Genomic DNA, 14903 nt, shown 5'->3' with positions numbered 1-14903 from the left:
ATAGGACACCTCAGGTGTGCTCAAATTAATCAATGTGATAAATTAAACAGTGATAAACAATTGGTCAATCACAAGAGTGCAAGATCAAACAGGTTGTTCCCACTCAGAGAACCTATTGACTTTACTGCTTTTCTGTGTGAGTAGATAATTAAGCAAATTTCTGATAGCCTACAGAACTGATTCTCACCTTCCATCCCCAGCCCCCAAGACTTACCAGACCCCAAGTGCCGATGCATTTACTTACTGCCTGAACTGGATATTAAATCGTGGGGAAGAGAGGAGAAATGCGGGGAAAGAGCCAGTCAAAACTAGTATTTGTTGCTGCTGAGTGCACCAATCCAGGGCAAGCAGACGCTTCCCCCATGTCTTAATAACAGACAATGGACTTTTCCTCCAGGAATTTGTCCAAACCTTTCTTAAAACCAGCTACGCTATCTACTTTTAACATAACTTCTGGCCACTTCATTTTTAAGCTTAGATCTTTCCTTCCAAACAGAGACCTTGCTAGATGTCAAATACAGCACAAGGTAACTTCACATGGACTTAACTGTGCAGGAAATGAATCTCCTCATACACCCACCATATAGTGCAAAAATGTGCAAAGGTCTGTTTTTTTCTTTCGATCACTACATAGCCTAATGCCACACAAGCAGCGCTGTTACAAACATATTCTGAAGGTCAATGCTAAGGTTGACAAAGTTTCCTTCCTTGGACCAGAAGGAGATACTGACAAACCACTGGAAGAGATTCTAAAACAACTACCCAGAAATAACACCCAAAGACCCACTCAGTGTGTGAACCAGTTGAGTGGAGTGGACTAACTGGGGGTGGAAATGGGCCCAGAGTTTGCTCAGCAGAATTTCCCAGACTACCTCTTCCTCTCAACACACTGACATGCTACCACCACCACCAACACTAGGAACACCTCACCGAGTATGCCAGCAATGCTTATAAACTTTATAAAACACATTATTATATTTTCTTATAAAGCATATATTTTAACTGAACTCAGCCTTGCCATTCACAAAAATAGAAAAGTTCCCATTTCAAGCTGTCTCATGTACACTTTTCAAATCTAACATATTGTAATCACAAAACAGAAAATAAAATTATTTTTTCTACCTTTTGTTCTCTGATCAATATTCAAATCTTGTTGGTCCCAGGCTCTTGTTGTCTTGCTTGCCAGGGTCTCCTTTCTCCGTGCTAACCATCCGTCTGCCATCTCTGTTCTCCCCTTCCGTTTCCCTTCCCTCTCCCGGAGATCTGGCATCTTTCCTTTTTTTTGTCTCCATCCACAGATTCACCTTTTCTCAACTCCCCACCACCCCAGGATCCACCATCTCTCCCTTTCTGTTCCCAACTATCCTCCTATCCAGTATCTCTATCCCCCCTCCACACCATCCCCTGTTTCCAAGTTCTCTCCCTTTCTGTTCCTTCCCTCCCTAAATCCCATTATGCACCATCTCTCTCCCACTCCTCTGTTTTTAGACCCATTATTTCTAACCCCCAAAGTCTGGCATATGCACGTATCTTTGAACCCCCCTTCCCTCTCTCCCTCTGTGTACTTTTACACCAGGACCCCCCTCCCCCGAAGGTCTGTCCCCCCTCAGAAGGGCTACACCCCACCCCAGAAGACCTGCACCCCCCGAAGGACTTTACCTCCCACCCGAAGGTCTGTCCCCCTCTGAACGCCTAAACCCCACCCCTGAAGGCCTGCACCCTCCCCGAAGGATTGTACCCCCCACCCGAAGGTCTGTCCCCCCTGAAGGCCTGCACCCACCCCGAATGCCTGCACCCACCCCGAAGGCCTGCACCCACCCCGAAGGCCTGCACCCCCGAAGGCCTGTCCCCCCCCCTTGAAGGCCTGACCCCCCCTTGAAGGCCTGCCTGCTTGTCCCCCCTTGAAGGCCTATCCCCCCTTAAAGGTCTGCCTGTCCCACCCCCTTGTAGGCCTGTCCCCCCTTAAAGGTCTGCCTGTCCCACCCCCTTGTAGGCCTGTCCCCCCCTTGAAGGCCTGACCCCCCCTTGAAGGCCTGCCTGCTTGTCCCCCCTTGAAGGCCTGTCCCCCCCTTGAAGGTTGGCACCCCCCCAAAGGCCTGCACCCCCTTGAAGGCCTGTCCCACCCCCTTGTAGGCCTGTCCCCCCCTTGAAGGCCTGCCTGCTTGTCCCCCCTTGAAGGCCTGTCCCCCCCCTTGAAGGCCTGCACCCCCCCTTGAAGGTTGGCACCCCCCCAAAAGCCTGCACCCCCTTGAAGGCCTGTCCCACCCCCTTGTAGGCCTGTCCCCCCCTTGAAGGTTGGCACCCCCCCAAAGGCCTGCACCCCCTTGAAGGCCTGTCCCACCCCCTTGTAGGCCTGTCCCCCCCTTGAAGGCCTGCCTGCTTGTCCCCCCTTGAAGGCCTGTCCCCCCCCTTGAAGGCCTGCACCCCCCCTTGAAGGTTGGCACCCCCCCAAAAGCCTGCACCCCCTTGAAGGCCTGTCCCACCCCCTTGTAGGCCTGTCCCCCCCTTGAAGGTTGGCACCCCCCCAAAGGCCTGCACCCCCTTGAAGGCCTGTCCCCCCCCCTTGTAGGCCTGTCCCCCCCTTGAAGGCCTGCCTGCCTGTCCCCCCCTTGAAGGTCTGCACCCCCCCCCCCCCCGCAGGCCTGCACCCCCCCGAAGGCCTGTCCCCCCACTTGAAGGCCTGCCTGCCTGTCCCCCCCTTGAAGGCCTGCACCCCCTTGAAGGTCGGCACCCCCCCCTGAAGGCATGCACCCCCCCTGAAGGCCTGTCCCCCCTTGAAGGCCTGTCCCCCCCCCCTTGTAGGCCTGCACCCCCTTGTAGGCCTGTCCCCCCCCCTTGTAGGCCTGTCCCCCCCCCTTGTAGGCCTGCCTGCCTGTCCCCCCCTTGAAGGCCTGCACCCCCTTGAAGGTCTGCACCCCCCCCCCCGAAGACCTGCACCCCCCCTTGAAGGCCTGCCTGCCTGCCTGTCACCCCCCCTCCCCCTTGAAAGTCTGCCTGCCCGCCCGCCCGCCCCACCCTGAAGGCCTGATGCCCCGACCCACCCCGAAGGACCATTCGCCCCCCTGGCCTCCCCGCACTACCTATGAAGCAGCCGCAGCAGGATCGCGACGTCAGCTATCTTTGCGCTGCTTAGGAGCTGCTTCCTGCGCCGGGCTACCTTAAGCTACTGCCCCCCCCACGCCCGAAGGACCGCTCGCCCCACTGACCTTCCAGCACACCTATGAAGCAGCCCGCAGCAGGATCGCGACGTCAGCAATCCCTCAGCTGCTTGGGCGCTGCTTCCTGCGCCGCGGTCCCGCCCCCTCCTCTGACGTCAGAGGAGGGACGGGACCGCGGCGCAGGAAGCAGCGCCCAAGCAGCTGAGGGATTGCTGACGTCGCGATCCTGCTGCGGGCTGCTTCATAGGTGTGCTGGAAGGTCAGTGGGGCGAGCGGTCCTTCGGGCGTGGGGGGGGACTGAGCGGCAAGGCCGGGAACACCCCCTCAGGGCTGGTACCCGGGGCGGCCCGCCCCCCCCGCCCCCCCTAGGTACGCCACTGTTCCCCCTCCCCCCTCCTGGAGCAGGCACGATCAACTACTGGGAGGGAGGATGGAGAAATGGGACTTCAGGGAGGAGAGAATACTCGAATATAAACTGAGACCTCTTTTTTGGCCCCCAAATCTCAGTTTATATTTGAGTGCAGTATACAGTAAAATCTTGGTTTGCGAGCATAATTTATTCTGGAAGCATTCTTGTAATCCAAAGCACTCGTATATCAAATTGAATTTCCCCATAGGAAATAATGGAAACTCAGGTGATTCATTCCACAACCCAAAAACTTTAATACAAAATACTGTACTGTATAAAATAAATATATACAGTAAAACAAATAACCTGCACTTTACTTTAGAATAGAATCGTGGTTGGTGTGAGGGATACTGTGCATACTTGTACTGTCTCGCAAAATCAGAAATTATGTTGATTGGCAGAAAGGATGATCCACAATGGCCTATAGCAATGGTTCCCAACCCTGTCCTGGAGGACCATCAGGCCAGTCGGGTTTTCAGGATAGCCCTAATGAATATGCATGGAGCAGATTTGCATGTCTGGCACCTCCATTATATGCTGATCTCTCTCATGCATATTCATTAGGGCTATCCTAAAAACCCAACTGGCCTGGTGGTCCTCCAGGACAGGGTTGGGAACCACTGGCCTAGAGAGATTAAGGTTTGCGACCAGATCTTATTGATACAACGAAAGTTAAAAATTCTAGGAGTCTGGCTGGATTCTACACTCAGCATGAAGGATCAAGTTTGGTCTGTAGTTAAAATCTGCTTTCTTCCAGTTGCGACTGTTAAGTCATTTAAAATCGATGATGTCAACATATGATTTCTGGATTGTGGTACAGATGACAGTCTTATCAAAACTGGACTATTGCAATGCCCTTTATTTAGGGATTACAACAGTACAGTGTAAACAGTACAGGAGGCTTGCGCCAGAAGACGTATGAGGAGAGACTGGAAGCCCTGAATATGTATACCCTAGAGGAAAGGAGAGACAGGAGAGATATGATTCAGACGTTCAAATACTTAAAGGGTATTAACGTAGAACAAAATCTTTTCCAGAGAAAGGAAAATGGTAAAACCAGAGGACATAATTTGAGGTTGAGGGGTGGTAGATTCAGGGGCAATGATAGGAAATTCTACTTTACGGAGAGGGTGGTGGATGCCTGGAATGCGCTCCCGAGAGAGGTGGTGGAGAGTAAAACTGTGACTGAGTTCAAAGAAGCGTGGGATGAACACAGAAGATTTAGAATCAGAAAATAATATTAAAGATTGAACTAGGCCAGTTACTGGGCAGACTTGTACGGTCTGTGTCTGTGCATGGCCGTTTGGAGGAGGATGGGCAGGGGAGGGCTTCAATGGCTGGGAGGGTGTAGATGGGCTGGAGTAAGTCTTAACAGAGATTTCGGCAGTTGGAACCCAAGCACAGTACCGGGTAAAGCTTTGGATTCTCGCCCAGAAATAGCTAAGAAGAAAAAAAAAAAAAATTTAAATTGAATCAGGTTGGGCAGACTGGATGGACCATTCGGGTCTTTATCTGCCGTCATCTACTATGTTAAAGCATTACAAATGATTCAAAACGCTGCTGCAAAGTTAATTTGTAGTGTTAAAAAGTTTTTCAACACATAACACCTTGGTTGAGGAAACTCCACTGGTTACCGGTACGCTTATGTATTATTTTCATGACATTAATACTGATATTCAAAGTCATTTACCATGCAATTCATTGGTATTTATCGCAACTATGGCAATCTATTGACCGCTTAGAACTCTGCGGTCTAAGGGTGCAATATGATTGTCGTGGATGGACTTCTCAAAAGTGCATTATGAGAATACGAGAGCTTCTGCTATTTCCATCATAGAAGTAGCTCTGTGGAACAAATTAACTGGACTGGAAAGAGCTCTGTCTGATATTAAGAAGTTTAAGAAAATGCTCAAGACTACACTTTTTATAGAAGCATTCCAATGAAAGATGTTCTCTGTCTAATTCTAGTTTCAGGATTAATGTATTATGGAGATCTGTGAACTGAGGCCCGGATTCTGTATAGGATGCCGGTCCGGGTGTCCTATACAGAATCGGGCCTACACCTGCCCAAAGTTAACCTGATTCTGTAACCGACGGCCCCCCCCCCAACGGCCCCCCCGAAGATCGCCAGCTGGAGGGTGCCCAACTCCTCCTGCCAGCCCCCCCAACGCCCCCCCTCCTGCCAACAGAACCCGCCCCCCTGATAATCGCGGCAGGAGAGCACCCAACCCCTCCCTGCCAACCTCCCCAACGGCCACCGCTAAGATCGCCGGTAGGAGGGTGCCCAACCCCACCTGCCGGACCCCAACTAACCCCCTCACCCCAGAACCCCCCTTAGTCTTATTTTCAAGTTGGACTGGACGGCTCCTTGCACGTCCGGCGAGTAGACCCGCCTCCGTCCAAATGAGGTGGGCCTGCCCCTCCCCTGCCCAACCCAACTGATTGGCCCAAACGCCTAAGGCCCCTCCTATAGCGGGAGCCATTGGGGGAGCCGTCAGGAGGGGTGGGGCACTCTCCTGCTGCGATTGTCGGGAGGGCCGTTGGGGGGGGGGGGTCGGCAGGAGGGGTTGGGCACCCTCCTGCTGCGATCGCTGGGGGGAAGGGAGACTTGCGGCCATAGCCATGGCCACTATACTAATCATGGCAGGGAGATCCTTGCCACGATTAGGTGCAGCGGCCATGTCTACTTACCATGTAGGCCAGGATTTTGCTAGCCTACATTGTAAGCATCTCCCGTTCTGCTAGGGAGACGCGTAGGACCGCCTAGGTTCGCTTAAGTTTACCACTCAGCCTTAGGCGGGCTTGCAGGCCTCTCTAGGCTCCCTGGAGGTGCCTTCAAAATAGGTGGCCTGCCTGGGGAGCATTTTTTTTTTTTTTTTTTCAGATAAAGTGCCTCCCGAGTGGCTGATTAGACAGCCTACAATCGGGAGCACTTTGCAGAATCAGGGCCTAACTGTCTACATTGAATGATCTGTAATCTTTGATGTTTGTATAAGTCTTGTTTGCTTTATTTTATGTATTTGTAAAGCCGCCTAGGAATAGGCGGTTGAGAAATTTTTCAAATAAATAAATACTGCAGGTAAACTGCGTATGTTGTGCATGCTTGTATTGCGCTCAGCTGTGATGACGTGACGCACGTATACGTACTCGTATTGCAAGACAACGCTCATTGATCAAGTTAAAATTTTATAAAACGTTTTGCTCGTCTTGCAAAACACTCGCACACCAAGTTACTCACAATCCAAGGTTTTACTGTATAAGGTATTTTAGAGTGTAAGATAGAGTGAAGTGGTCTTGGGTTGGATGGGTAGGTCTGTCCTGTTTTTTATGGAATTCCTTTCTGTATTAAAAGGTAGTGGATATTTTAAATTGTAAACCGTTCTGGTCTGGTAAAGGAGCAATATATCAAATATTTTAATAAAAATAAACATTTTCAAGTATGGTTTGGAAAGGTGGTTTATAAATTTTAAAATTAAATTAAATGTGAGATGTCAGATCTTCAGTATGAAACACTCCTATTTATCACACAGTTAACCACAGATAAAATAGTAATTTTTGTTTGTTTGTTTTTTCCTTACTTACCATCAACACCCCAAAGTGGGTAAGGTGATTACACGAGCAAACTGTCTTATCTATCGTGTGTTTACTCAAGTTGCAACCTTCTCTTTCCCAGCCACCACTGCCATCTACAGGAGACAAAAAGCACGACAGACTTAAATAAAGATCAAAAGCAGATTAAATGTGTCTTATTTTGGCTCTTGAAATCTATGGCTAAATTTTACTAGCCTTTGATATTAAAAATTCTAGCAGGGTGAAACATGTTTCCTGTGTGATCCATTCTGTCTGCCCAACAGTCACTTTCATTCTCAAGGCAATAAACCAGTACTCACTCATTTTACTTGCTATGTTTTATATAAGATGTGTGTCATTCCCCCCTCCCTAAGATAGGTAAGACCTGTACTCAGACGATTTGAATGTGGTATAAAATACTTATAATTGCTCTTGATCCTTTTTGCTGCTTATATGAGACAGGGACCGTAGAAGTCTGTCCAGCATTGGCTACACCACACCACATTACCCCAGTGCTGAAGTTGCCATAAAAGTTAACCCTGATCCATCTTGCCACAGAAGTCTGTCGGGCATAATCTTCCTTTCCCGCCGCTGGGCTTCTATTTAAGCACCAACTCCTGCATATCATAAATGAAGATATAGTTTTTGATCTGTCGAGTTTTGTATCGAAACTATCCTCTTTCTGTTTAGGGATCCTTTGTGTTTTATCCCATGCATTTTTGAACTCTGCCACTGTTTTGGCCTCCACCACCTCTAGAGAGAGGGCATTCCAGGTATCTACCACCCTCTCTGTGAAGTAGTTCCTGACATTACTTTTAAGTCTATCACTCTGCAACCTCATATTATGTCCTCTAATTTTACTGCTTCTCCCTCTCTGAAATAGATTTGTTTGCAGATTAGTATCTGTATCAAATCTTCTTTATTCCATCTTTCCTCCAGAGTATACATTTTAAGGTATTCAAGCCTTTTCTTATGTGTCTTGGCGCAATCCCGATATCATTTTTGTCACCTTCCTCTGGACTGCTTCAAGTCTTCTTATATCCTTAGCAAGGTATGACCTCCAGAACTGAATACAGTATTCCAAGTGGGGTCTCACCAATGACTTGTACAGAAGCATCAACCATTCTCTTTTTCTGCTGGCGATTCCTCTCTCTATGCAGCCCAGCATCCTTCTGCCTTTGGCCACTATTTTGTCACATTGTTTCGCAGCCTTGAGATCCTCACGACACTATCACGCCAAGGTCCCTCTCCCACTCTGTGCACATCAGCTTTTCACCCCAAGCATATACAGCTCCTTTGGATTTTTATTCCTCAAGTGCCTCACTCTGCAATTCTTTTGAGCATATTCCCTTTCACCACCACTCTGTTGTCTATCCGTCAACCAATTTCTATGCTTATTGATGAGCCTATGAGGAACCGTGTCAAAGGCTTTTCTGAAATAAAGGTAGACTACATCTAGTACACATCCTCTATCCAATTCTCTGGTCACCCAGTCAAAGAAATTGATCAAATTCATTTGGCACAATTTCCCCTTGGTGAAACCATGTTGTCTTGGATCTTGTAGCCCACTGGATTCCTGGTAGTTCACTATTCTTCCCTTCAGCAGAGCTTCAATTAGCTTTCCAACCACCGAAGTCAGACTTGCTGGTCTGTAGTTTCCGACTTCTCTGTTCCCACTTTTGTGAAGAGGGACCACATTTGCTCTTCTCTAATTCCATGGAACCTCTCCCGTCTCCAAGGATTCATTAAACAAATCTGCAAGAGGTCCTGCAAGAACTTCCCTGAGTTCTCTCAAGTTTAGTAAAATTTGTTAACAAACTTATCACATTTCTAAGCGGTGTACTCTAGGATGGATCTCATCAGGTCCCATGGCTTTGTCCACTTTTAGTTTTCCTAGTTGTTCATAAACACTTTCTTCCATGAATGGAGTGATATCGACTCCATTCACATACATATCTCAGTCAGCCAACCGAGATTCTTCTCCAGAGTTTTCTTTCATGAACACAGAAGTATTTGTTTAGCACATTTGCTTTTTCCTAGTCACTTTCCGCATAGTTCTCAGCATCTTTTAGTCTCACAATTTCATTTCTAGTCTTCCTCCTTTCCTCAATATACCTGAAAAAAGTCTTGTCTCCTCTTTTTACCTCTCTAGCCATTTTTTTCTTCCACCTGTGCTTTTGACAATCTTATTTCTCTCTTCACTTCTTTCCTGGGTCTCTCTTCTTGTATTCCTTGAATGCTGCCTCTTTTGCTTTTATTTTTTTCTGTGACCTGTTTAGAGAACTATAACAGTTTCCCTTTCCTCTTGTTTTTATTAACTTTCTTTACATAGAGTGCAATTGCCGTTTTTATAACCCCTTTCAGCTTGGACCACAGTGTTGCCACTTCCCTTATATCCTCCCATCCCATCAGTTCTTTCTTCAGGAACATTCTCATTTTACTGAAATCAGTATGCTTGAAATCCAAGACTGAATTTAGTGTGTCCATGGTCCGCTTTAGCTCTTAAATTAAACCAAACTGTATGATGATCACTGTTACCAAGGTAGGCACCCACCCAGACATTTGACACACTTTTTCCATTTATGAGCACCAGATCTAGCGTCATCCTCTCCTCTCGTTGGTTCCATCACTTTTTGCTAGAGAAGAACGCTTTGATTTCTGATTATGCAGTCAGGACATTCCAGTCCGCATCAGGCAGGTTGAAACCTTCTAGTAACAGCAGCTTCCCTTTCAGACTCAGCTTATGTATATCTGCAACCAGCTATTTGGCCAGTTTCTCCATTTGTGTCAGAGGCCTATAGATGACTCCTGTGAGTATAGAGGTTCCATCTTCTCTTTTCAAGCTTATCCATAGTGCTTCCTCCGTTCCTCAGAACCCCTGTATTTCAGCTACTTTAATATTATTTTTCACATATACTCCTCCACCCCTTCTGCCATCTCTAGCCTTTCTAAAAAGATTAAAGCCTAGTATAGTTCTCTATTAGAAGGAGAAAAGAAGCTTTTTTTTTTTTAAGCAGTGAGAAATAACCAGCCACCAAATCACATCAGAGCTTACAATCTCTGTGGCACTGAACTCTCAAAGAGAATAAACTGCAACATATTATACATAAAAGAACTTTAGTATCTTTAAGCTTACCGTTCTTCTTCATGTCCCAGAAGACACAGATTGGCACATATCCTTCCTGCTAAAATTTAAAAAAAAGAGCCAAGCTTAGAAAGAGATTCTCTTGCATACCAGTCTACTTAAGTGCAACTTAAAGGGACACTAGGTTGGTAGTGGTTTTTAAATGCCTGTGATTTAGCACTGGATGTTTCTCATTTGGCTGTCTTAAAAGAAAGTTTAAGAATACAAATCCCAGAATGCCTGAAGCTAAAGGCAAGAAAGTCAGGGGTAGCCACATGCATAGTTGATAATTTGGTGTTTCTTGAGGGGTGTATTCTTATCATTCAAGTGGAAGAAAAACCACAATGAATGAGACCACTTTTTTGCTGCTGTTGTCATTAGGACTTTGTGTCAACCTCAAGAGAGGATATGGTTCAATTTAGGGGATCTAGCCAAGTCCCATCCTCACTCTGCTACTAAACTCTTGTATAATTTTGGGGAAGGCAGCTTACCATCTTGCTTTATAGTTCAGTTTACCTTTTCGGTACAGATTTTTGCACATTGTTCTATGTTTGCTCTATGAATTTCATTGTAATAAAAACATTAGAGATGGTATTTTCCAATAGAAAAATTAGGCAACAAATGAAGTCAGCTGCTAAGCACTAGCACCGGCCAATGGCAGGGCTACTTTAAAAATGCACAGTAACATTACTATGTAGTGTAAGCTCATTGAGATTCCAAATGAATTCAATAGAAAATAAAAATGGAAAGAGTAATTGCTCCTCATCATGACAGGCGTAGCCATGCAGCTGATTATGAAAAATTGGAAAAGCTGGTGTTTATAAGTTTGAAAACATTAATTCTTTGCAGAGGGGATACCATAGCAAATTCTAGGAAATTTGGGGCCCGGTAACAAAATTATTGTAAATTATGAATGTGATTTATTAATATTATTATTAACATTATTTTCCTTTGGTTCATGAAAGATTGTTATACATATTCAGGTGGAGTGGGGGGAGGGTTAGGTTGAGGGAGGTTAAACAGCGTTATATTATTTGTTGGAATAGAGTGCAGTATGTTATATTACTTGATCGTTCATATGCTTGCATTATGTATTTGATGTCAAAAACGAATAAAGAATAATTTTTTTTATAACTTTCTTTATTGATATTTTGAACTTGACAATGTATACATTTGAAAAATAAAAAAAAAACTGTATGAAAATACATTATTAACATCAGAATTATTACAATAAAGATTTTAAATCCCTTCTTAACTTATAACAGTAATGATGTATATTATAAAATATTATGAAATTTATTCCTCTAAATAAATAATGCACCCCCCACCCCCTAACCTACCCTGGATGTGCATAGGAATCTAACATAAAGAAAAAGGAATCACTTTAATTATAATGTGACAAAATTAGTTAATGGACCCCCAAATCCCCTTAAAGGATTTAACAAACCCTAGATGTTCTGCCATAATCATTTCATATTTATATGTTGCACATACAGTTGCCCACCAAAAACTAAAATTAATCCTATCATGATGTTTCCAATTAGATGTGATCATTTGAACCCCTATTCCTGATAAGATCATGAAAAGACGACTATTATTTTTATTCAAAGTGGGTTTATCATGAAGAATTTTTTTAAAAATGGAAATAATATTTTACAGTATGTGGGAGACTAGCCTGGCTTGCCCAGGAAGGTCAGCACATATACAGCCAAGACACAATTGCATATGAAGAGAATTTCTATTTGTTATCATTTGCCTCTGGCTTACCTCAGCCAAACTGCTGCAGGCACCTGTCTGTTTTCCCAAGGCCTGCCTCCACCTATATCTAAGGAAATTTTTAGAGTTCCTCTTTCTCCCTCGGGGACCTCTCTAGAATAAACCCAACCTGGGTAGAAATACCTCTTCTCCTGTTGAGTCCAGCCCCTTTGACTCAACACTGAGCTACCAGTGAATGCTGGAACCTGTAGTTCCACATTTGATTAGCACCTCCTGCTGCCCGGGGGTATAAAATTTGCATGGGGGGGAAGGAAAACATCTTAATCTGTTATACAGTACATGAGAGGGTCAAAAGCAAAAAATATATGAGTCAGGGATCAGTGGGCACTCGACTATTCATAGCACAAATAATAATGAAATTAAATGAATGGTTCAAAAGTTATTAGAGAAGGCAGACTTTTATGGGTGGGGGACAGAGACAGACATGATAGTCTGTTAAATCTTGTGTCCTTACTGTTTGTGTGCAGCATTGCTTACATTTAGCTGTATATAGAAACAATAATAATAGCAGTAGCAGGAAATTAAACTCCAAAGATCACCCAAAGAAAGGGGGGGAATCACCAAGTCCACAAGGAGGCATAGCTTCCTTGTTTAGAGGAATATTTAATGACTTACTACCACTATTTATCATTTCTATAGCACTGAAAGGCATAAGCAGCGCAGTATGTTTAGCAAGTTAATAGACGGTCCCTGCTCAGAACAGCTTACAATCTAATTTGGACAGAAAGGAACATATGGGGTTGGCGAGTTTCTTGCTGAGAAAATGACAGGATGGACATAGGTATCTTACAGTGAGTGGGAGTTAGGTGTTGAAAGCAGCCTTGAATAAAAAAGTAGGTTTTTAGCTTGGATTTGAATACTGCTAGAGATGGAGCTCGACATATTGACTTGGGAAGTCTGTTGCAGGCATACAGTGCAGCAAGACAGAAGGGACGGAGTCTGGAGTTGGCAGTGAATGAGAAAGACTTACCCAATGAATGGGGGGAACACAGGGGGAGGAGAGGGAGGAGAGATATTGGGGGGCTGCAGAGTGGATGCACTTGTAAGTCAGTAAGAAGAATTTGAACTATTACCGTATATGGAAATGGATGGGGAGTCAGTGAAGTGACTTGAAGAGAGACAAACTGGACAAGAAGTTGCATCAATACACAGTGCTCAGGTGGGGGAATTACAGAGGGAATGATAAGACAGATATTGGTGCTTAGCAGGTGGGTTAGAATTTGGAATTGAAAGCAGATTCAAAGAAGTGGGCTTTGACTCTAAATTACCCCTAATGACTGTAAAATGTGTTTCATAAGTCAGACGGATATTATTTTTTAGATAGGAAAGTAAAGCAGAACAAATTCATTGAGCATTCAATTTTACATGGAAAGGGAAAAAATTGTTAAAATTAAATGCATATACAGTATACACATAACATAAGTGGCCTACAAATTAAATCACTCTTTAAATGACTAGGCTCAATGAAGCACAGGCAAATGAAAATAACTTGAATTCTTAGGGATCCTTTTACTAAAGTGCGCCAATAGATTTAGTGCAATTACTCCCCCCTCCTTTTACAAAGCTGTAATAGCAGTTTTTAGTGCAAGCCGGCTCGCTGAATACTCGGCACTGCCCCCAACACTTAGAGTTCCTATGAGCATTGGGGGCAGCGCAGATCATTCAGTGGGCAGGCCTGTGCTAAAAAACACTACCAGGGTTTTATGAAGGGTTTTTTTTATAATCATTAGCATATGCTAAATGCTGCACAGCCCATTGTATACCTATGGACTCCATTGTACTTAACACATACTAATTTGTTAGTGAACACTTAATCCGTTAGCACTCCTTAGTAAATGGATCCCTTACTAATTAATAGTTCCTGATTTTTAGTATGATCTAACATTTTTAAATAGCACATGAAATTATGTGATTATTAGACATGCGATTTGGATGTTAAATTATTCAGCTTTCCAATTCCAAATCCAAGGCAAGTTACTTTCAGATACTATAGGTAGGTCCCTGCCCCAAACGGCATACAATACAATCTAAGTTGGTACTTTGGTAAAGGAAAGTGATGTGACTTTCACTAGGCAAAAAACAAAAGGAATTGACCCCGAAATATCCATAGAGAAGAAAATCCAGAGAAAACCAAAAAATGCTCTGTGGAGTGACGGTGTTCCAAAATGGACTTTATTTGAAAGTGTCAAAGTTCCAAAGGTACACTGAAATCATCCACATAAAATAAATTCATCCACATAAAAATAGGTTATCCACATAAAAGCCTTAAAGGACCTAGTCCGCTAGGGATACAGGACCCAACACGGTCCGTGTTTCTTCAGGGGTCCCTGGGGGTCCTATAAAGGTGAATACGTGGGGACCCCTGAAGAAGACTTTTTGTCGAAACGCAGACTGTGTTGGGTCCTGTATCCTTAGCGGACTAGGTCCTTTAAGGCTTTTATGTGGATAACCTATTTTTATGTGGATGAATTTATTTTATGTGGATGATTTCAGTGTACCTTTGGAACTTTGACACTTTCAAATAAAGTTCATTTTGGAACATCGTCACTCCACAGAGCTTTTGTGACTTTCACTAGGTCATAAAAGAGTGTCACTGGGATTTGTATAGCTCTTTTAGTATTTTCTTACCTGGATTTCTTTATGCTTAATTGTAATGTTGATAGAATCATGGAGGCCATGAATAGTAAGATTTCCAATACTGCATGCCACGACATAACTGATCAAATGTGACTTAGTCTTCATGTTCTCCTTTGAAATATTAAAAAATGTTTTCAGTAGAACCGAGAGAGCAAGGAGAGCACATTTTTATCCCATACAAAAAGCTAAGCAATCAGTCATCTGTTTATAATCATTTTCCCACTACTTG

At 44.5% G+C, this 14903-nt stretch overlaps 1 protein-coding gene across 1 annotated transcript in view; it reads right to left on the bottom strand.

Moving 5' to 3' along the window:
- The window catches only part of ADGRG6 (adhesion G protein-coupled receptor G6), a 307599-nt gene that overhangs the window by 37349 nt on the left and 255347 nt on the right, over positions 1-14903 (bottom strand). Inside the window, 3 exon segments of the mRNA XM_033938193.1 lie at positions 7150-7253; positions 10274-10319; positions 14666-14785. Of these exon segments, the coding sequence (XP_033794084.1) occupies positions 7150-7253; positions 10274-10319; positions 14666-14785 (270 nt within the window).

This window comes from Geotrypetes seraphini, chromosome 3 (genome assembly GCF_902459505.1).
Source record: "Geotrypetes seraphini chromosome 3, aGeoSer1.1, whole genome shotgun sequence".
In the NCBI taxonomy this organism is placed as follows: domain Eukaryota; kingdom Metazoa; phylum Chordata; class Amphibia; order Gymnophiona; family Dermophiidae; genus Geotrypetes; species Geotrypetes seraphini.
The sequence above is the reverse complement of the archived record's forward strand: the minus strand, read 5'-3'. Positions and strand labels throughout refer to the sequence as shown.